The following is a 22,476-nucleotide window of genomic DNA, read 5'->3' as shown; positions in this document are numbered from 1 at the left end:
ATTGGGGAGTTCTGGGCCAGCCTGAGCTCAGTGATGAATCTGAAGCCAACGTGGAACCACACATACAGCAGCATTCCATCTCAAACAACAGCAGCAACAAAAATTAAACAAATGAACAGAGCATTATATGAAATGGTTGTATATTATGCTATGGATAGACGCACTCAAAATCAACTATTCTGTTCAGCATTTCTTTCCAAAGACTCACAGCCACTAGTTCACAGTCTGGAGTCAAAGAGCTGTTCTGCTACATATGATCCCAGGCAGGAAGGTCCACTTCTCTGAGCAAACTGGTATGAATAACTACCTTTCTCTCTTTTTTTTCCAAATTTTTATTTTTTATTTTTATGTGTATAGGTTTTCCCTGGTGTATGTCTGTGCACCATGTACCTGAAGAGGCCAGAAGAGGGCATCAGATCCCCTGGGACTGGAGTTACAGACTTGGTTAGCCACCACGAAGGGGCTGGGAATTGAACCTGGACACTCTGGAACAGCAGTCTGCCCTTAACCTCTGAGCCGTCTCTCCACCCCAACCCCGACTCAGTAACTCCTTTGTAAGCACCACTTTGTGAGCACTCCAACACACTGACTCAAAAGAGAGATACACTTTCTATGTCTTTGATCTACTCTGCTGAAATGTTTTTTGGAAAAGAATCCATTTACACCCCATCAGCAGTATTACTCCCAATGAATCCTCAAAAACACTATTATACTTTAATTTGAAAATTCTGAGACAAAAAAAGTTAACATGCATTCCACACTTTGTGAATTATCTAGTCATTTTATAATAGATACTCATCTTTCTTAACAAACATTCCAGTTTCTACCTTTGTTTTTCCTATTTAAGAGTTGGAATTTTTCGTTTTTATATCCTTAATCTTTTTTGGGGGGGGAGGGGGGTTAAGACAGGGTTTCTCTGTGTAGCTGTGCGCCTTTCCTGGAACTCATTCTGTAGTCCAGGCTGAGCCTCGAACTCACAGAGATCCGCCTGGCTCTGCCTCCGAGTGCTGGGATTAAAGGCGTGCGCCACCACCGCCCAGCTCCTTAATCTTTTAATTTGGTCATTTTTCCCCAAGTAATTCTTAGTTGTACTGTGGAGGATCTATTTACTAGCTTAATATTTATTAATCACTTATAATGTATTCTGAAAATGTTATAAAGTAAAAAGGGTTTTACCCAAATACTTAGAAAATTTTCCAAATAACATGTAGAAAACTCCAGCTCTTCCTTTTTATTTGAAGTATTCTAAGGTTTAGAATTTTCCATGTCAGTGATCTGTCAGTAACTTCTTAATTCAACACTACACTTTCCAAAAATTTGTTTTGTCTTTCTGATCTGAAGAAATCTTTTTCAACTTTAGCTACCAGTACATTCTAACCAATAAATTACACTGAAAATAACTGACATTTCAGAATTTAACTCTCCAACCAGGACCATGACGGGTTTATCGTCTTTTCAATCTTTCAAGATTCTTGTGTACTTCTGTCATTTTATTCATCCCCATATATTCCCACTGAGATTACTGCCACCTAAATATCTTATCCTTTCTATCAATAAACTAAATGCAACCCCATCATGTACACTAAGTAGTTAGTGTAAAGCAAAGCCACAAATCATAGGCAATCATTTTATAGTCACCCACTACACTAAGTCCTCTTATCCACGCCATTTCTTTCTGAATCAAATAGTCAATATTGGCTTTAGCTAATAGACAACAGAACCAATCAGGCAAAATCCAAATCTCATCGCCCTCTTCCTCAGTCTTCTATACACAAACCAAGTGTCCTCCATCTGAAAAACACAATTATTCTCCTTTAACTAGCTGACTTTCAAGGAAGAGCATGAAATCCTGTCAACAAAAGTGTAATATTACTTCTAGTGACAAAGAACATACATGTATAAGCTCCAGTTACCTATCTCAGCTGGTATAACATACACAAATACTGGTGTGACCATCCCTCCCCACTTCTAATTTAATCAGGATAAATACACTGACCAGTCCTTTCAATCCACATGCTTCTAAGGAAGTAAGGCACATACATAGCCTCATTCAATATACTATCAGAGCCTTGTCCAGCTCCGACACCTCTCCTGAATGGCTGCACACCTTGATTGTGAATGGTCCCTCCTCCCGACTTCAGATTTCCCTTCACTATAATCCATTTCTCTTCACTGCTCCCGTAATCTATAGAACAGCCATCTAACCGAAGCGTTCTATTGTGGATGAGTCATGTTTTCTACTCTCCATGAATCAGCCTGTCATGCAACATGCCTTGTCACTTTTCCTTCCTCTTTTCCAGCACACTCTAATAACATCCTATAGTCCAGTTACAATAAATTACAGGGAACACCCCCAAATGCATGTTTTTATGTCTCCATAACCTTCCCTTAAAACAGAGACTACTGGTCTCTGTATAATGCCCTCAAGCCCACTAGAAATCTGAGCTTGATTTCTTTTTACATTTATTTAGTGTGTGCTGTAGAGTTTTATGTCAACCTGACACAAGCTAAAGTCATCTGACAGGAGGGAACCTCAATTGAGAAAATGCTCCCATAAGATCAGGTTGTAGGCAAGCTGTACGGCATTTTCTTAATTAGTGATTGATGGGGGAGGGTTCAGTGGGTGGTACCATCCCTGGGCTGGTGGTCCTGGTTCCTGTAAGAAAGCAGGCTGAGCAAGCCATAGGGAACAAACCAGTGAGCAGCACCCCTCCATGGGCTCTGCTTCAGCCTTGGCCTCCAGGTTCCTGCCCTGCTTGAGTTCCTGTCCTGACTTCCTTTGATGATGAACAGTGATGTGGAAGTATAACTTGAATAAACCCTTTCCTCTTCTAATTGCTTTGGTCATGGTGTTTCCTCATAGCAATAGCAACCTTAACTAAGGGTGTGTGTGTGTGTGTGTGTGTGTGTGTGTGTGTGTGTGTGTGTGTGTACATACACATCCTGCAGGAGTCAGCCCTGCCCTTCATATGTGGCTTCCAGGGATTGCACTCAGGTCATCAGGCTTGGCAGCAAGCACTTTTACATCTGAGCCATCTCGCCAGCTCTCCAAATCCAAGGTTTCATCTAGAAACCACCCTGAGCATCACAGGAAGGGCCAACAGATTGCTCTCTGTAGACTTTAATTGCTAAGTAGTGTGAAAGGGGCAATGCCTTCCTTTCACTCAAGTTCATTTCCTGGAATAAGCAAAAGAAAAGGCACAGGAGGACTCCCAAAGGGCTGGCTGAAATTTTCCAGAGCAATATTCAATATGCGTCAACAGACTTACTCTGACTTTGGGGGCAGCAGCTCGGAATCTCACATAGAATAGTGTGAATGCATTGTCTGCATTAGGTACTGATGAGGGATCCTGAAGAAACAGGGGGAAGAGGGAAGAAAGGTATTAGCAAACACGTAATTCCACAGAAAAGGAACACTAAAGCCAGGCGGTGGTAGCACATGCCTTTAATCCCAGCACTGGGGAGGCAGATACAGGTGGATCTCTGTGAGTTCAAGGCTAGCCTGGTCTACAGAGTGAGATCCAGGAAAGGCGCAAAGCTACACAGAGAAACCCTGTCTCAGGGGAAAAAAAAAAAAAAAAGGAACACTAACCACTTCATACGTCTACTGCTTGGCCTCCATTCCAACCAAAAGCTTAGAAAAGAAAATCTCAGAGAGGTTATGTGTTAATATTGTTACAGCTGAGAATTAACGGAGCTATCACTCTCTCCTTTATAGTTCAAATTTATCCTGTATTACTTGAATTTTGGCAGTAAGTAGAACTAAATTCAGACTTAAACTGCTACTTAAGGAGTATAAGACACTGGCCAAATTTTTAACATCTCTGACATTTCAGTGCATGTCCTTGAGGACGTAAGTTTACATTTCTCTTTCTTCTGCCTTAATAGGACTGAATCTAAGGCCTGGCACGTTCTAGGCACTGCTCAACCTCGAAACAACATCCCAGACTATCTTTAGTGTGGTGGTTTTACTTTGAGACAGGTCTCATGAGTTATACTGACTATCTTGAACTCACTGTGGAGCCCAGAGTGGCCTTGAACTACTTATCCTCCTGCCTCCGTCTCCCAAACAGCATAGGTCATAAGAATGCCCACCTGAAAAGTGAGCTTCCAAAGTAAAATATAGCCTTCATGGTGTTTTCCTTGGGAAGAATTATGTTCAGCAACCAACCTAGACAAGTCTACTCTTATTTTCTAACCTAGTCAGTGTGTGGTACTTTTGTACCTAGCATCTACTAATTTGTAAATACATTTTTTTCTTTCATCTTTTTTACTAGTTATTATTTTTAAATACATCACTATGACAGCAAGGACCTCATGAGCTCCCTTTTCAACATACATTTCTAATACAATAGTAAACTCTAGGACACACTCAATAGAAATATGCATGCTGCAAGGTATGATGGCATGTGCCTATAATACCAGCATCCAAGATGCAAGAGGACCACAAAGTCAAGGCCAGGCTGAGCAACACTGTGATACCTTGTCTCAAAACCCCATGGGCTGAATGTGTAAGTCAGCGGTAGAACGCTTGCCTGGTGTGTCCAAGGCCCTGGGTGCAATTACAGCACTGTAATAGTTATCCATGGCCAAAGCAATGGATTTTGGGGGTTGACTATATAAATATATTTTTTTGGTTTGGGTTTTTCGAGACAGGGTTTCTCTGTGTAGTTTTGGTACCTGTCCTGGATCTCGCTCTATAGACCAGGCTGGCCTCGAACTCACAGAGATCCGCCTGGCTCTGCCTCCTGAGTGCTGGGATTAAAGGTGTGCACCACCACCACCCCCCAGCTGGGTTGACTATATTGCATGACACATACATACATAGAAAAATATCCAAGAAGTATGAAGAGAACCCAGTACTATGTGATAAACTGTAATTTGCAATATAAGGTATTTGTTATCCGAAAAATTCTTTTTGGCTTTTCCATAAAAATATTGACAGGAAATAAATCAAAAATAGTAAAACTGAGTAAGTTTGAATGGCAGATAATTAAAAATAATTTTCCTCTTTTTAAATATTTCACCTGAAAACCATAAATAAATAAATAAATAAATAAATAAATAAATAAATAAATAAATAAATATTTCCCCTGGTGTTAGGGGTTGAAACCAGGACTTTATAATACTAGGCAAGGGCTCTACTAACTCAGCTACATGGGACAGTCATATTTCTCTATTAATAAAAACTGTACATATATTCTTATTTAGTAAGGATAAAAATGTTAATTATACAGTATTAATCCAGACAAGTTGTGGAAGGCAAATAAATCAAAATCAAACTCAAGCTGTCCCTGGGATCAGCTAACTCACCCTTTTCAGTAACTGATTTGTGAGAGTCTGCAGTGTGTTCACAGTATATGTCTTCATGAGGTGCAAAGCTTTAGAAAGACATTGTTTAAACTTCAGTAAGTATACAGGATAATCTTTAAAATTAGGCTGTAAAACAAAGAAATTTACAAAAGAAATAAATATTAACAATAAGCAAACTTCCAACAAGAACCAAGGTGTCCTGTATGCAAAGCAGTATCTGGAGCTCTGTAGATCATAAGCTCCGGGAAGAAGACACTTGAAGGACTTGGTTGGAGCCAAATCCTCGGTGCCGGGCACAAAACAGGCTAGCCAGCGTTCACAGCTGCAGACAAAATCAATGTCAGAGGCCCGCTAACCCCGAGGCTGGTGTGAGGTAACAGGATGGAGCTGGGGAAATAAGAACAGCAGTGCATCCTCAGAAGGTCAGGAGAGGACTAAGATGAAAGGGCTTGTCCCTTCTCTCCTTCCCTCCATCCCCCCCGCACCCCTCACACGGGTAACTAGATTTCCAAAGAGCATCTCGCACATCCATGAGTGAACACCTGAAATGTCACATCCTTTTAGGTAGCATAAAGCCGAATCAGAGGGTCCTTCCCACTCCAGGAGACACTCAGAAACCGGAAGTACTTTGAACACTAAGAACAGCAACCAAAAAAAGCACTAGTTTTTCTTCAGCATGTTACAGATATATAGTCATCCCTCGGTATTCAGATAGCACTACTTCCAGGACCCCAAAGGACATACCAAATGAGCATCATCACCGAGTTCCTTTGAGACTAATGTAATATAGCTATAGAGACAGCTATTGTTCTACACCATCCAGGGAACAATGACGAGGAAAACACGCTGTACATGTTCGGAACAAACAAACCAAAGGTTCTTTATAGTCTGTGTGACGCACAAGTGGCTGAACCCACCTAAGAAAGCCATACAGAGAAGCTGACTACACTTTTTCCACTGGGAAAAAATAAATGTGTAAGAGATATAGTAGAAGTGTTAATATTTTTAAAGCATAAAAGTATGACTTACATGAGATGAAATGTATGTTATACAATCATCTAACTTGGCCAGCATAGGGATAAATCCTTCACTATTCACAGACAACGTGGGAGAATTCAATTTCTTCAAGCAGAAGGAAAAGAAACAATTAACAACAAAAAAAGTAAACATTGAAAATTATTAACTAGAACTGACGTATTTCTTTTTAAATATAATAGTGTACTTTTAGGCTAATGAAAAGCCTTTAACAATCACTAAAATATCCTCAACTGTAGTCCATGTATAACAAGCTAGTAAACGTCAACCTAGCAAAACAAGGCAGAAAAGAACCCAGAAGTGTTTTCTCTACGTTGTTGTGCAACAATAAACTGAATTAATACATCTCAGACCCAAGTGTCCCACTTTCCACAACTTCACAACATATAATCTGTCTACATTTGGACACTGGCCACTTCTTTATGGCTAAAGGATTAACTAGCAGTCACAGCACTTGCTGAGCATGCTCACGGGGCTCTGGGTTCGATTTCCAACACAGAAAAGCAAAGCCAACTGTCACTAGCCATTTATTCTGTCTTGATACAGAAGTGGTTTGCCCAAGAACCAGTTCCCACAGTAGCCCACATCTAAATGGCTGCCAGCTTTACTTTTATGTCTTTAATATTAAGCTCCAATAATTACAATTATTTTAATAATTAATAACATGATTTATAAATAATTATGACTAACAAGTCAGAAACGTAGAAATACAGTTTACTCAGAAGCCCTTATTACCTGCTTTATGAGGACTATATACTTCTTCAAACTGAACATGAGTAGTGGCTTAAAAGTATGTGGATGGTACTATAGAAACACAACACAGCAAGACTTAAAACTGAACACTTATTATCCTAATTTTCACAGCTTAGAGGGAAGATTCTAGAACAAGAATCAACAAAAAGAGCCATAACAATAACACAATTGGAGAAATTCTACCTAAGTCTACTTAAATCACATGTGGGAAGTTCTGAACTGATAATGGTATCTTGCTTAAATCAGAAACTCCATCAGCAAACAACTATTCAGTTCAAGCATCACTTTATACTCTTTAAGATTACAACAAAAGGGAAATATAAAATTTCACTAACTTTTACAGAATAGTACCACACACTTACTGTGTTAATCGTCTCCAATTCATTAAAATAGGACAGCTTCTGCTGGATGTGCTCAGCAAGATCAGCAAGTTCCGACTCACATTTTAAAGAAAAAAAAAATTATTATAAAAACACACCAATCGGTACCCTAATGTCAAAACTACTTTGAATAGAGTTATATTTGACACTGAAGTTTAAATCAGAACAAAAGGAGACAATAATTAGTATTATGCGATCTTTTATAAAAATAAGTGCCTGCCTTTTAAAAACACACAAAAATACAGAGAAAATTCTAAAATATAGTAACTTCAATGCTCTATCTGCAACTCACAAGTTAAAGTACAACCTCCTCAGGCAGCTGATTAAAAACAAAAACCCTTTGGCCTGAGCAAGTTCCAGGACAGCCAGAACTAAATTTTAAAAAAGCCAAACAAAAACAAAAACAAAAACGAAACAAAACCACCAATAGTGCAATCACTCTGCTTGTCTGAAAATGTCAATAACAGTGGACAGAGCAAAGCAACCAGTCCACCCTGCAGCTGCACCTAGCAGATCAAAACAAGGAAGTCTGCCTCTGGCTCTGCTCCCTTTACAGCAATCTGCATGTTTAGCCAAGTCTAATATAGAGCAACCTTCAGTGTCTACTCAGAGGAATTAAGGAAATTAAAATGGAATAGCATTCATCTATTTAAAATTAATCGCTGGCCCTCTCTCTCCCCTCATTCTCAATTACCTGTTCTTTTAGGAGCTGTTCACAGGCTTCATGAAGAGTTCCTGTCTTATTGGACACAAAAAGGTACTGCTTCTGCAGTGACTCCAGATGCTGAAGAGCACTGTTCACATCACTCAGTATAGCATCGCACTGTTCCTGAAACCCAGACAAGTAATCCCTCATCTGTCTAGAAAACAGAACCAAGAGGGGATTGGCAATAATATTTTCCCCCAACAAGCAGAGTCAATAAACAATACCGTCTCATCTTTTCCAAAATCACCAATTTCAGGTGGAAAACCTGACCTACACTTCCAAAATTTCTAACTCTCAGATTTACAGCAAAAGCTAGCCTATAAACTACTCTGATGCTTAGGAAGACGAATCACTGTCACCACAACCAATAAAAGGAATTGGCCTTAGAGCCACAACCTGGTTTCTTGCATGTAAGTCAATAAATCACAGGTATCAACCTTCAAAGATGGGGACACCAGGACATCCCAAGGCAGCAAATTAGGTTACTCCTTCAGGTAACTGCCACCTCCAAAGACCATGTGATGTGAAAAGAATTTTGGATCTGAGACTAGAAGGCAATGGTCCAAACTGGAGCTCTACCTAAGTCTAAACGACACTGGTAGTTAATGTGTCCAAGCCTCAGGCTGGCCATCTGTAAAATGGGAATGGGAATGTTTCCTTGAAGATCTGCTATAGATAAAATAGGATTATGCATCCATAGCACACTGCCTAGCAATAATGCCCATGAATACGCCAGGCATAGTGATGCACACCTTTAATCCCACCACTTGGGAGGCAAAGACAGGCAAATCTCTGTGAGATCGAAGTCAGCTTGGTCTACACAATGAACTGTAGGATAGCCAGGACTATGTAGCGAGACTCTGTCTCAAAAAAACAAAAACAAAACAAAACAAAAAAAATAATGGCTGTAAATAAATGCTAACTGAACATTAATGCAGAACCCATATCTAAACTCGGAGAGAAACTGTGTGTCATTCTCCCCTATCAGCATATGCTAGCCATACTATCCAGACGGCCATCCTAAGGTCGTCCATGATGTTTCCCCTGAGATCACAAACCCCTCACAGAACTCCCATACGACTTCTTGACCCAAGTCCTTTCTGCAGCTCCTTTTCTAAAGTCACTTAGAACCCAATCCTCGCCCTGCCTAGTAGTAAGGAAAATCTGACTGTTAAGTTTTCTGGTAACTTGAGATGACTATGATGTAAAAATCAGAAAATCCAACAAATAAAGGACCCACACATACCTATATTTAGTTTCTTCATCCTGATCCATCTGAGTTTGCAGCTTTGCAAACCATGAGAAGAACTGGAAAATAGAAAGTATTATTCTGTCAATCAAACTAAAAGAGATGAACGGAAAGTGATCACATGGTATGGTAGAGGATGAGTTAAAGGGCAGCATTACCTAATCAAGTCTTATTTCCAGGGCTCAGCCACTAATAATTAACTCTGAGCTTCAGATAGATAGATAGATAGATAGATAGATAGATAGATAGATAGATAGATAGATAGATACAGATACATACATACATACATACATCTATATGCCAGGAGGGCAAAGAATATGAAAAGCATTGGTCATTTCCAGTGTCAAGGAAGGAGCAGTATTAAAGACACATATAAAAAATAATTATTTCTTCTTAAGAAACTAATATCTGAGCCGGGCGGTGGTGGCGCACACCTTTAATGCAGCACTCGGGAGGCAGAGGCAGGTGGATCTCTGTGAGTTTGAGGCCAGCCTGGTCTACAGAGTGAGATCCAGGAAAGGCACAGAGCTACACAGAGAAACCCTGTCTCGAAAAACCAAAAAAAAAGAAACTAATATCTGGTTCTTAGTTTGCCAAGTTTGAAGAATTATAGGATTTGGGGTAGATATTAATATTACCTAATAAGAATGGTGAAAATATAAACTTGAAAATCACATAGTGAATTAAGAATATGGACTCTGGGGAGGCTGAAGAGATGGCTCAGTAGTCAAGAGAACTGGCTTGTTCTTCCAGAGAACCCGATTCAATTCCCAGCATCCACATGATGGCTCACAAATGTCTGTAACTCTAGTTCCAGGGGATCCAATGCCTTCTTCCGGCTTCTGAGGGCACCAGGCACATAAGTGGTACACAGGCATACATGCAAGCAAAACATCCACTCACATAAAATAAAAATGAAAACTAAAAGAGAATATGGACTTGAGGCTGTATCTGCCCCTACACCAATGTTCTAGAAATCATCCACTATTTAAAATAGATAAAATCTAGCATGGTCAAACATGCCTGCAATACCAGCACATAAAGCTGAAGCAAGAGAATCACAAGTCCAAGGCCAGCCTCAGCTACACAGTAAAACACTGGGGAAGGGATGCGAGGGGAGCGGGGGAAACAGAGAAGAAAAACAAACACACACAACAGGTAAGAGGGTTCATTTACAAAAGAAATTAAGGGGTGATAAAAATGTTTTCTATTTTAGCTAGGTATGGTAGCACACACCTGTAATCTCAGCACTTGGGAAGTAGAGGCTGGAAGATAAGTTCAAAACCAGCTAGGGCTGCATCGTAAATATAAGGCCAGCATGGTCGTTTGAAGGAAAATGGCCCCTATAGGCTCACAGGAAGTGGCACTATTAGGAGGTGTGGCCTTGCTGGAGTAGATGTGACTTTGTTAGAGGAAGTGTGTCACTAGGGGGTGAGCTTTGAGGTCTCAGCTCAAGCCAGGCCTAGTGGCTCACTGTCTCTTCCTGCTGCCTGCCGATCCAGATGTAGAAATCTCAGCTACCTCTCAAGCACCATGTTTGTCTGAGTGACGCCATGCTTCCCACCATGATGACAATGGACTAAACCTCTGAACTGTACGCCAGTCGCAATGAAATGTTTTCCTTTATAAGAGTTGCTGTGGTCATGGTGTCTCTTCACAGCAATAGAAACCCTGACTAAGACAGTCAGCCTATACTACACAAGACTCTGTCTCAAAATACAAAAATAAAAACAGCAACAGCGCAGCCCTTGGGAGGCAGAGACAGGCGGATCTCTATGAGTTCCAGGCCAGTCTGGTTCTAGGACAGCTAGGACTATTACACAGAGAAAGCCTGAACAGGCTTCACATCAGGTTTGTATCTCCATAGCGGTAGTTATACCAGTATATACACTCACCAAACTTAATCTGGCTGACACTTAAAGTAAATTTTATCATATATAAATCATAACCCAACACAGTAGATGCTTTAAACTATTAGAGAGATATGCAAGTGTGAATTTAATACAGAAGATTGTGTTTTCACAGAAGGGGAACTATTTGGTGAGAGATGATCAGCAAGAGTGGAGGAAGGGGTTGGGGGGAAGCTGGCGGGGAGCAGGAGGGGGGAATGAGAGGAGGACCTGTGGTTGGTATGTAAAATGAATAAAAAACTTCCTAATAAAAACAAGGAGAGCGGAGGAAGATGGGCAGAGAGGACAGCAAAGGGAGGGGAGGGCACAGTACAGTGTCAGATCAAAGCGCCATGCTGAATCCGCCTGTCTGTACCTAAGACAATGTGGAAGGGAGAAAATGATTGTTTCAAACAGTCCAATAACGTTCACAGACAGTACAAGATCACCGTCTCCAGCTCTCAGAGTGGAAGTACAAGCTTGTCATCTAACTTGACTAACATTTTCTAAGCATTTATTCTGTGCTTCCTACACACTATATCTGCTTGTGTTATTTAATTCTCATAAAAATCATATGAGACAGATATATTATCATCCATGTTTTACAAACTCAGAAACTAAAAACCAAAAAAAATAAGTAATTTGCTGAAACTCACAAATGATGGTAAGTAATGGAGCTGACTTTAAGATGTAGGTCAGCCTGACTACAGCAGGAGCAGATGTGGTCAGCCTGACTACAGCAGGAGCAGATGTGGTCAGCCTGACTACAGCAGGAGCAGATGTGGTCAGCCTGACTACAACAGGAGCAGATGTGGTCAGCCTGACTACAGCAGGAGCAGATGTGGTCAGCCTGACTACAGCAGGAGCAGATGTGGTCAGCCTGACTACAGCAGGAGCAGATGTGGTCAGCCTGACTACAGCAGGAGCAGATGTGGTCAGCCTGACTACAGCAGGAGCAGATGTAGGTCAGCCTGACTACAACAGGAGCAGATGTGGTCAGCCTGACTACAGCAGGAGCAGATGTGGTCAGCCTGACTACAGCAGGAGCAGATGTGGTCAGCCTGACTACAGTAGGAGCAGATGTGGTCAGCCTGACTACAACAGGAGCAGATGTGGTCAGCCTGACTACAGCAGGAGCAGATGTGGTCAGCCTGACTACAGCAGGAGCAGATGTGGTCAGCCTGACTACAACAGGAGCAGATGTGGTCAGCCTGACTACAGCAGGAGCAGATGTGGTCAGCCTGACTACAGCAGGAGCAGATGTGGGTCAGCCCGACTACAGCAGGAGCAGATGTGGTCAGCCTGACTACAGCAGGAGCAGATGTGGTCAGCCTGACTACAGCAGGAGCAGATGTGGTCAGCCTGACTACAGCAGGAGCAGATGTAAGTCAACCTAACTTTACAACAGGGGAACACATAGGCCAGCCTAAGTACAGCAAGAGCTCTCCTTTGCTTTCTTCACCACCTCTTTTGACTTAGAATGCATGTAATTCCGTACAACTGCTTTATGTTTCATTTGGAAATGCCTCAGCTTTAACTCTTTTTGTCTTTGCTTTTGAATTAGAGACAGAGCTTATGTAGCCCAGAATGCCTTTGAACCTGCTATATATCTGGCCTCAAACTGGTGATCCTCCTGTCTCAGCCAGCGCTAACTCTCCCCTCAAGTACTAACCAGGCCCAGCCCTGCGTAGCTCCCCAGATCAGATGAGATCAGTGTGTTCAGGGTGGTGTAGGCACAGAGAGCTCTAACTCTCTACCAAGTCAGAAAGAATAAACAGGGAAGCATCTATAGAAACTGCTACACATTAAGGTTCGTAATTAGCAATAAGGAAATACCAAAGTACATGCTAAATTACTGTAAAATAATTATAAACTTTCATCTAAAGAAAACATTTAGGATTTTAAAAGAGAATTACAAAGCAATAAGTAGAGAAGGATGTATGTATGGCATCTAGATGTATGTATTTTTATAAAGATTTATTCTTACTACCTTTTTGAAAATTATTTATCTGTGTAAGTGTTTTGCCTCTGTATATGTCTACGTACCACGTGCATGCCTAGTGCCCACGAATGTCAGAAGAGGGCTTCAGATCCCCTGGATCTGGAGTTAAAATGTGAGAAACCGGGCGGTGGTGGCACACACCTTTAATCCCAGCACTTGGGAGGCAGAGGCAGGCGGAGCTCTATGAGTTTGAGGTCAGTTGGTCTACAGAGCGAGTTCCAGGACAGCCAAGGCTACAAACAGAGAAACCCTGTCTTAAAAACCAAACAAACAAAACAACAGCTTTTAGCAATCTGATGTGGGTGCTAGGAATCAAACCTAGATCTCCTGAAGAGTAACCAATAAGCCATCACTCCAGCCCTATTAGGTTATTCTATTATCTTATCATATTTTTATCTATATTGCAATACAATTGGGCAAGGTGGTGGTTTGAAAAAGAATGGCCCACAGAGATTCATAGATTTGAATGTTTGGTCACCAGGGAGTGGCACTATTAGGAGGTATGGCTTTGCTGGAGGAAGTACGTCACTAGGGGGTGGGCTCTGAGGTTTCAGATGTTCAGGCCAGGCCTAGTATTTCTTCTCTCTTCCTGCTGTCTGCCGATCCAAACATAGAACTCTCAGCTCCTTCTCCAGCACCATGTCTGCCTGCATTCTGCCTTGCTTCCCATCATGACAATAATGGACTAAACCTCTGAAACAGTAAGCCAGCCCCAATTAAATGGTTTCCTTTACAAGAGTTACTGTAGTCATAGTGTCTCTTCACAGCAATAGAAATCCTAACTAAGATAGGCAACAAGGTCTCTTAAAACAGTTAACGCCTAAAACTAACAAAAAATCAAGACTGCTCTGCAAAGACCTGATGCTGGTGCCCTTCCGGGTACTGTGATTTCATGTTGCCATCTGCAAGTGTTGGACCATGTTCATAGCTACCCTAGAAAACATGTGCAAATCAGACATGGCTACACTGTCCTTTTTTTTTTTTTTTTTTTTTTTTTAGCCTATGCTGAGACACCTAGGATAATCCAATGTCCCTAGAAAAGATGGTACCATTTACCTGCTGTGCAGTCTCAATTCTTTCTTCTTCCATTCCTAAAGAAGAAAAGCCTTTCAAGAGGATGTCTTCTGTAGATTCAGGCACCACAGCAGTCAGCTCAATGGGCAGTGACTGGGATGCCAAGCTGCAGACGTCTTCAATTGGGAGCTTGAAAAAGAAAGCCATAAGACACTTAACTTGAAAATTCTCTTAAATCAACTCAATTGTTTCTATCTTGTGTTCAAAGAGAAAGGAATATCCCCTTTAAGTCCTCTGAGATCAGGGACTGTCACACAGTAGTAACAATCCCCACTTGCCCTCTTTGGGATAGATGCCACTCTCAAGATGTAACTAGGACACGAGTGTCGCTCAGTAGCAAGGTCTGATTGTTGAGTCAGCTTTCCAACAATGGACGACTCTGTGTAGAACGACCTGAACCTCTGTAAACTAGCATTAGACAAAGGGAAGCCTGTGTGCTGTTTCAGGTAGTGTGTTCCCTGCAGGATCTAACACAAAGGCCTGACCAACCAACAGAATTAACAAACCACAATCATTAAACAACAAACTGTCTCCTCCTACCACCTCCACCCATGGTACACCTCACCTCCACTGACATACTGTGAGATCCAACCACAGAGAAGAGACCAGGAAGAATCTCAGAGGAGCCCAGGGACAAGCCTCCCTGTGACACCAATGGGACTCTCTCACTACCCACTACGAACAATACTTTAGCTTTGGTATTAATTTACCTGAAGTCACATACTAGACAAGCTGTTTGCAGACCTAAAAGAAACCAGAAGCGGGGGGCAGGGAAAGCAACAAGGCCTGTTGTTAGGTTCAATTCTACTTTTCAGCCTCAGCTCACGGCATTTAGAGTCTTCTAACATAAGTCATGACTCAAGGTCTTAGGAAATTGCTTTCTTTCTAAATGCAGACATTCCATCCTAAGACAGGGCTTTTTCTTTAAAGCTCAAATAAGCTAGATACACAAATATCCCGCTACTAATCTAGAAACAGGAGTCTTGAATATGGGGAGGTTGCATCTGTGTTCACACAGGGCTATACTTCCATGGTAAATACACTAAAGTGAAGCCTGGTTGAAAGCCTCCTGGTTATGTACAGGCTGGGTGGTGTTGGGGAAAGTCACCACTCTAGTCCCCAATTTCTCCTCTTCTCACATACAGATCCAGTAGCAATGCCAAAACTACTGTGAGGAGCCAAGGCGGCGGCACTGGCTTCTCCGAGTGCTAGCCAACAGCAGCAAACATGATCAGGAAGGTCCTTGTACACAAATGACTCAGACTCAGGAGTCAGGAGGGTCCTAGCCAAAGGCAAGTGTCTTATTGGGACATCACAATTCATATAAACCAGATATAAAAGTGCTGTGGCCCAGAAAGAATTCAAGTTCTCAAACCCAGTGAAATCTACCTTGAGTCTAAAGTGTCACCAGCAACTGTGTGCCGCCATTAGGGGTTCTGAAGACAGACTATAACTGAGATAAACAGCACCTACACCCGCATTGTGGAAGCACCCCAATTAACCAAGGGGCACACACACACACACACACACACACACACACACACACACACACACACACACATACACACAGAGAGAGAGAGAGAGAGAGAGACAACGTTGCATGTAGAACACTTAACGTAAGACCTGCCACATAGTAAATACTCAATAAAATTGAACTACTGACATTAGAAGTACTTTCTATTATTCCTATTAATAGCAATCATAGTTCTTTATTACTCTCATTTAGGGGCAGCAACAGAATAAATTTATTGATCTGAATCTACAATGCTTCTTGAGAACAGAATAGTAACTAAGCTACCTTTGCAGTATTGTGTGTAGTAAAAGTTCTGTAACAAGAGATCACAGTTAAGGTAGGGAAGATGTAAAGGAGAAGCAGTAATGTAAGTAGCAGAAGGTAAGTAAGATGTAAAGGGAAGAAGTGATGCCTCCAGCTCGGAGTTGACAAACGTCCCAGTAAACATGCAGGCCTACACCTGGATGAAGAGACCGAAGTGCATGCTGCTTGCACACAAACATGCAAAAGCTAAATAATTTACAAAAGCATAAGTATTCCTTTTTAAGTTTTTATTATATTTATTTAGCGTTTGTGTGTGACCTCTTGTGGACAACTTAACAAATCAGTTCTCTCCTTCCACCACGTGGGTCCAGAGACTGAATGCAGGTTCAATCAGCTTGCCCACAAAGACTTTTACTCACTAAGCCATCTTGCCAGCAAGTGTTAAGTATTCTTAAATACATTATAGCTCAGGCTGCAGGATAACCATGCAAACTAAACCCGGGGGAAAAGACTGAAGAGATGGCTCAGTGGTTACAAGCACTTGTTCTTACAGAAGACCTGGGTTCAATTCCCAGTACCCACTCACAGCCATCTGTAACTCCAGCTCCAGGGGGCCTGATACTCTCTTCTGGCCTCCGTGGGCACTAGGCACAAACATGGTACACATACATAATGCAGACAAAGCACTTGTACACATAAATAAAATCACTCAAGCTGGAGAAAGACGGACATTTCCAGTGATGCTTTGTGGGAAACCAAGGGGAAAGGGATGACAAGCACCATGCAAGCGGCTAAAAAGAATTCTCCAATTAATTTGTCACCAACCACTAAGGACTAGAATGTAAGTGGAAGCATCTGGAAGCCACTGACTCAGGAAGAAGCCACAGCTGCTCACAAACTCCACTAGAGAGCCATGGGCAAGCAGGTGAACAAGGTGGTACCCACCTGAAGAGAGGAGCGGCTGCCCCTATGGAAGGCAGGGTACAAAGCCCACCTAGCCCTTCCTCCCCAGTGGATAAACGCCTTAGGTCACTGGGTGCAGTGCAGGGCAGCAACTTCTGTCAGCCACAGAACACAGCACCCCAGTATAGCTGGAAAAGGGGGAAAGGAAAAACCTTCCACTCCGGACAACAGACAAGAAACCACACAGGACCCAGACCATCAGAAGTCTCCCGCAGCTAAGGGAAACAGAGTCAATGGCAAAGCCCCAGCTCCAAGACCCAGGGACAAAGGACCTGCCGAAGACTGAGGCTGGACCTGAACAAAAAACTCCTAACCATTTCAAACTATCAAAATTCAGAATATTTATGTCTTGTTTGGTTGCTAAGTCTTTACATTGATTTTTTGAGTGTACCATGCATGAATTTCTGTCATTTCAAATGGACCCAAGAGGTGGTAGACATGTGCTCAGTTTATTTTAAACCAAAAAAAAATGTTATATTCTAAATTATTTTACCAGAAAAGACTCTGGATCCATGAGAAGCTGCTCAAGATATTCCAGACACATTCTATAATCTAATTATGAGTAAGTATGATAGTCTAAGATCATATTTATCCAAGAGCATTCAATTCGATTACTTCAAGCACAAATACTAATTAATTTCCAATCATAAGACCTTTAATTATGGGGCTGGAGAAACGGCTCAGCAGTTAAGAATGCCAGTTCAGTTCCCAGCACCCATGCCAGGTGGTATACACCCAGGAAGCATATAGATTCAGATCAATACATTAAACTCCAGCTCCAGGGACTCCAACATCCTCTGCTAGTCTCCGGGGGCATTCACTCTCATGCACAAACCCACACACAGACACACATGCATGTATATGATTGAAAATATCATATACAGCCAAGCGATGGTGGTGGTGACTGCCTTAATCCCAGCACTTGGGAGTCAGAGGCAGATGGATCTCTGTGAGTTCTAGGCCAGCATGGTCTACAGAGTGAGTTCCAGAACAGCCAGGGCTACACAGGGAAACCTGTCTCAGGACAAATAATAATATCTAAAAAATAAAAAACTTTAAATTTAAACAAGAAGCAGGAGGGTCCCTGTACCCTTACTCTTACTAATAAGAAACTTTTTCTCTCAAACTAACTAGGAAAGAAACCACAATACAACCACTTTAAAGAAATAATAATTTTAAAGAGAAATACTTTAAAGAATACTTTAACTTTTGAAGAAAAACAATTTTAAATAATAAATTTTGACATCTTGCTTTTAACAGCATAAGAGAAAATTACCCCTTTGAGTACTTATGTCCCACTAAATTCTTTCCACAAAATAGCAGAACTAGAGTGGCAAGTCAAAGGGGATGTGGCGGTGTCCCCAGCACACTGCTTCTGACCCAGTCAGAGCCTCCCTCACTGCCCTGCCCTGGCTTCAGGAGAGAGCAGACACACCACCAGACAGACGAGAGCACAGACATGGCTGGCCATGTTGGAAAGCTACTGTACAGTCTATACAAATGGACATGAGCATACTAAATAGTAATTACAATAAATCACATAGTACTACCTCAACCAGTTGAGCCAATCCAGGAAAGGACAAATGTCGCTTCCTCCCATAAGCCCTAATTCTTGGAAAATCCTGGCCTGAGAAAGGGACTTTTAGAGTCAGTCTGATCAGTCCGTTCCCCAACTGAACTGACAACACTTTCTCTGTTTAGAGTCTATCATTGAGGTTGGAGTCTCAGAACCTTCCAAGGACCAAAACACTTTCTTTCTTATCTTCAGTCTCAGTGACACCTAAACTAGCTCCAGATTCTAATCTAGTCTTTTAAAACATTCATTGTTTGAAAGAGATCACATGAATAATGTAATATTAGCAAGAAGCTTGCCATGCACCGTTTATGCACATGACTGCCTTTAATTTTCACAACTCCCCGTGAGATAAGCTTCTATTTTACAACAAAGAAAACAGAAGCATGCAGAAGTTAATTATCACGACCAAGGTCACACACCTACAAGAAAACAACAGCTATGGCAGTAAATTACAGATAGATTTCAAAGCAAATTAACTTAGCACTTCAACAAGAACTACTTAGCAAAAAAAATTCGCTGTTATAGGAAAATTTGCCTGACTACAAGAAACCACTCTACTGCAAATTCTTTTATCTACTGCTATCTAAATATATAACTCTTTTCAAAGAAAAAAAGATGCAACTTCCCAACGTAAGGAATTTTTATTACACTTTCTCATTTTATATGTTGTGTGTTTTGCCTCCATGTATTTGCACATTCATGTTTAGAGCCAGAGGTCAGAAGAGAGAACTGGTTATAGATGTGTTGTGAGCCACCATGTCAGTACTAGGAATTGAACCTGGATCCTCTGCAAGAGCAGCAAGTGCTTTTAACGGCTGGACCATCTCTCCAGGCCCAGGAGTGCTTTTTTTTTTTTTGGTTTTTCGAGGCAGGGTTTCTCTGTATAGCTTTGCGCCTTTTCCTGGAACTCACTTGGTAGCCCAGGCTGGCCTCGAACTCACAGAGATCCGCCTGGCTCTGCCTCCCGAGTGCTGGGATTAAAGGCGTGCGCCACCACCGCCCGGCTCAGGAGTGCTTTTTTATAAGTGAGAAAGCTGCTTTCTAAAGATGTTAACACCTTTATGATATTTACTGAGCATTATCTGAACACCAACTAGACCACTAAATCAGCCCAGTTCCAATAGATCAGGAAATACTTTATTGAAATGATACAGAGAAGTCTATGGACATACGTTGGTTAGGTAAATTAAATGAACAAACACATTCTATTTTTTAACAGTGATGTTATCCCATCAGACACAGAACACTTTAATACAGGGAAATGAAAGCAGTGAGGACACGCCCCTCCGGGATTCTGAAGATGGTGTAAATAAGCTCTAATACTGAGACCCTCCCCCAGTACTTGAACTTGTTAAGTACATCCTCTACCCAATGTCTTATGTTTTTTCTTCCAGCCACAAGGTTATTGACTTAGCCTTTCCCAGGCTGGCTTCATGTTCTCCATGTCAGTTCTCACACCAGGCTGTCATTGTCTATAAAAGGCCTCCCTCCACTTTTACATCTGCCCTTACTTTTAGGCCTCCCATAAAAAGGCATCCCTCATCCATTCTGGTCCCACCATCCTATTTTAGTTTTCTGATATACTGAATGGATCACCATCTGTACCTTCTTGGTTTGTTAATTTGATTTTTTTTTTCTATTATAGGCTCATGATCTCCATAATTAAGTCAACTCCCAAAAACTGGAAATTTCGTCTTTTCTATTATTTATTCTTATTATTATTGCTATTACTATTCTCTATCCATAATTCCTACCACAGTGGAGGCATGTGGCAAAATGAGTTAAGTAACAACATAAGATAATGGTAAGTACTGTTGCATAAATAAGGAAGAATGGTGTAAAATAGTAAGATTCCCACTTACTTCCAACCCTCTCCATATTAAAAAAGGATGAAAACTTAGTTCATACCCCATGGCAATAACAATGAAGTTTCTTGTAGTGCACGTCTCAGCTTCAATAATGGGGCACACAAATTCTGAACAGACTGGGAAATACATAAGCCAGTTTCTGGGCTGAGTACGAATGTCTGTGGTAGAGTGCTTAGCCGGCAATGGCAAGGCCCTAGGTTTCATCCCCAGCAACACACACACCACACCTGCCTATAATCCGGGGCATAAAACAGAGGCAGGTCAAAGACCTTTTCACTTGCTCCCTTGGTTACTCAGATCTATTTCCTGAAAGATATCCTGGAGGTGGGCAGGAAAACGCACCTGTGAACACCTATTTTTCCGGCACAGCACACAAAGGTGCAGAGAACGTTTCTAATCACACCTCTATAAAGCGTGAGGGCAAAGGTGAAAACGCCAAATTCTATCGGCATTTGGACAGAATTCGGAACTGAATAGAAATGCATGCCTCCAGCATCAAAAACAACCACCGCTGCTAATAAAATAACCCAAAATCTGGGCCTCGAAACTAGAAGAGCCTGTCAAACATCTAAACAATTGGTAAAAAAGTTCTCTTACTAATAACTATACGGAAACGGTACTATCCACATAAAACTATCCACACAAACGGTACCATGCATACTGCCCCTGTGGTAACTGGATTAAAATGTTAACGCTAAAACCCAAAAGCACTACTTAATGACTGAAGTCAACTTGCAAAAATAATTATTTTTTATTGCTTTACTACAGGTTAAATTAATCTCATCTCCCATAACCTACACCAAAAGTTCACAGCTTGGTGTGTGATGAATGAAACTGTCACTCGGGACCAATTCTGATCCCCTGATGCCCCTTCGCCCCCCGGGAACAAGCAAGCCAGATGACTCCCAGATGCAGTAATACAGACTAGCAGGACTCCAGAGCACAGCGCCCCAGGCTCACGGGAAGCGGGGTTACCCTGACCCTGGGACATCTGAAGCAAGACGCTGGGGGCAAGGCTCAGGCCAACCGTCCCACGCCGCTGGGGGAAAGGCGATGCCCTCGCGTGGACGTCCACGCAACCTGGCAGGGCCAGCCGAGGTGGCCGGACATCAGGGCACACGCAGGCCCTTCCCGCCGGATCCGCCACGGTGGCTCTGGAGGGCAGGCCAGATTCCCGCACAGGACGGGCGGACGGGCGCTGCCCACGCCCTCGCCTCACCTCGGCGGGCACCGGCAGGTCCTCCACCGCCGCCTTCAGCTCCAGCACCGAGTCCGTCTGCCTGTCTGTCAGCGGCGCCATCGAGTCGGGTCTCCGATCCCAGAGAGACAGCTTCTCTCGGGCGTCCCGCTCGGCCGCCGACTCTGGCAGCAGCAGCAGCGCCGCCTCCGCCATCCCCGCCGCGCTGGGCCCCTCTCAGCAGCGCAGAACCGGACCCGGACAGGCAGAGCCGGGGACTTCCGGGAGGACCGAGGTTTCCAGCGCCGCAGCGGCGGCGGCGGGGGCGGGCCCGAGCGCCCTGACCCCGGAAACGCTTCCCCGGCGTGGGGGCGGGACCGAGGCCAGAACAGACGTGGCTTTCGACGGAGTGTAAACATTTCCGGTTGGGATGTACCCGAAGCTAGAGAGCGAAAGACAGGCGGCGTGGGCGGAAATAGGTTTGCCCCTACCGGAAGCCTCATCCTCAACATCCATAACTTTATTGTCATGTGTTGTTGAAGTTTTTTGCCAAGTAAGGTAAGTCACGCAACAGAAAGGAGAATTGATGAACTCCAAAGATCTACCGTTTCTTTGCTGTCAGATAGGTAGTGAGTGATTTCCATGTTGACATAGCAACCAAGAGCACAAATTTTTCGATTATGCAACGTCCCTTTTAGAAAACTAGTTTGTGGA

General features: G+C 42.5%; 1 protein-coding gene across 1 annotated transcript in view; it reads right to left on the bottom strand.

Annotated features, from left to right (window-relative positions):
• Cog3 (component of oligomeric golgi complex 3) overlaps positions 1-22,094 on the bottom strand; it is a 61,999-nt gene extending 39,905 nt beyond the window's left edge. Inside the window, exons 1-8 of the mRNA XM_052732720.1 lie at positions 21,805-22,094; positions 14,384-14,530; positions 9,434-9,495; positions 8,176-8,341; positions 7,464-7,538; positions 6,343-6,435; positions 5,314-5,439; positions 3,270-3,350 (exon numbers count right to left, since the gene is read on the bottom strand). Coding sequence (XP_052588680.1) covers positions 3,270-3,350; positions 5,314-5,439; positions 6,343-6,435; positions 7,464-7,538; positions 8,176-8,341; positions 9,434-9,495; positions 14,384-14,530; positions 21,805-21,978 — 924 coding nt within the window. The 5' untranslated portion in view covers positions 21,979-22,094. The remainder of the gene's footprint in view (positions 1-3,269; positions 3,351-5,313; positions 5,440-6,342; positions 6,436-7,463; positions 7,539-8,175; positions 8,342-9,433; positions 9,496-14,383; positions 14,531-21,804) is intronic.
• Positions 22,095-22,476: the final 382 nt, after the last annotated feature.

This window comes from Peromyscus californicus, unplaced genomic scaffold, assembly GCF_007827085.1.
Source record: "Peromyscus californicus insignis strain IS unplaced genomic scaffold, ASM782708v3 Scaffold_12__1_contigs__length_115047231, whole genome shotgun sequence".
NCBI classification, from domain to species: domain Eukaryota; kingdom Metazoa; phylum Chordata; class Mammalia; order Rodentia; family Cricetidae; genus Peromyscus; species Peromyscus californicus.
This window is presented reverse-complemented; position numbering and strand designations above follow the sequence as displayed.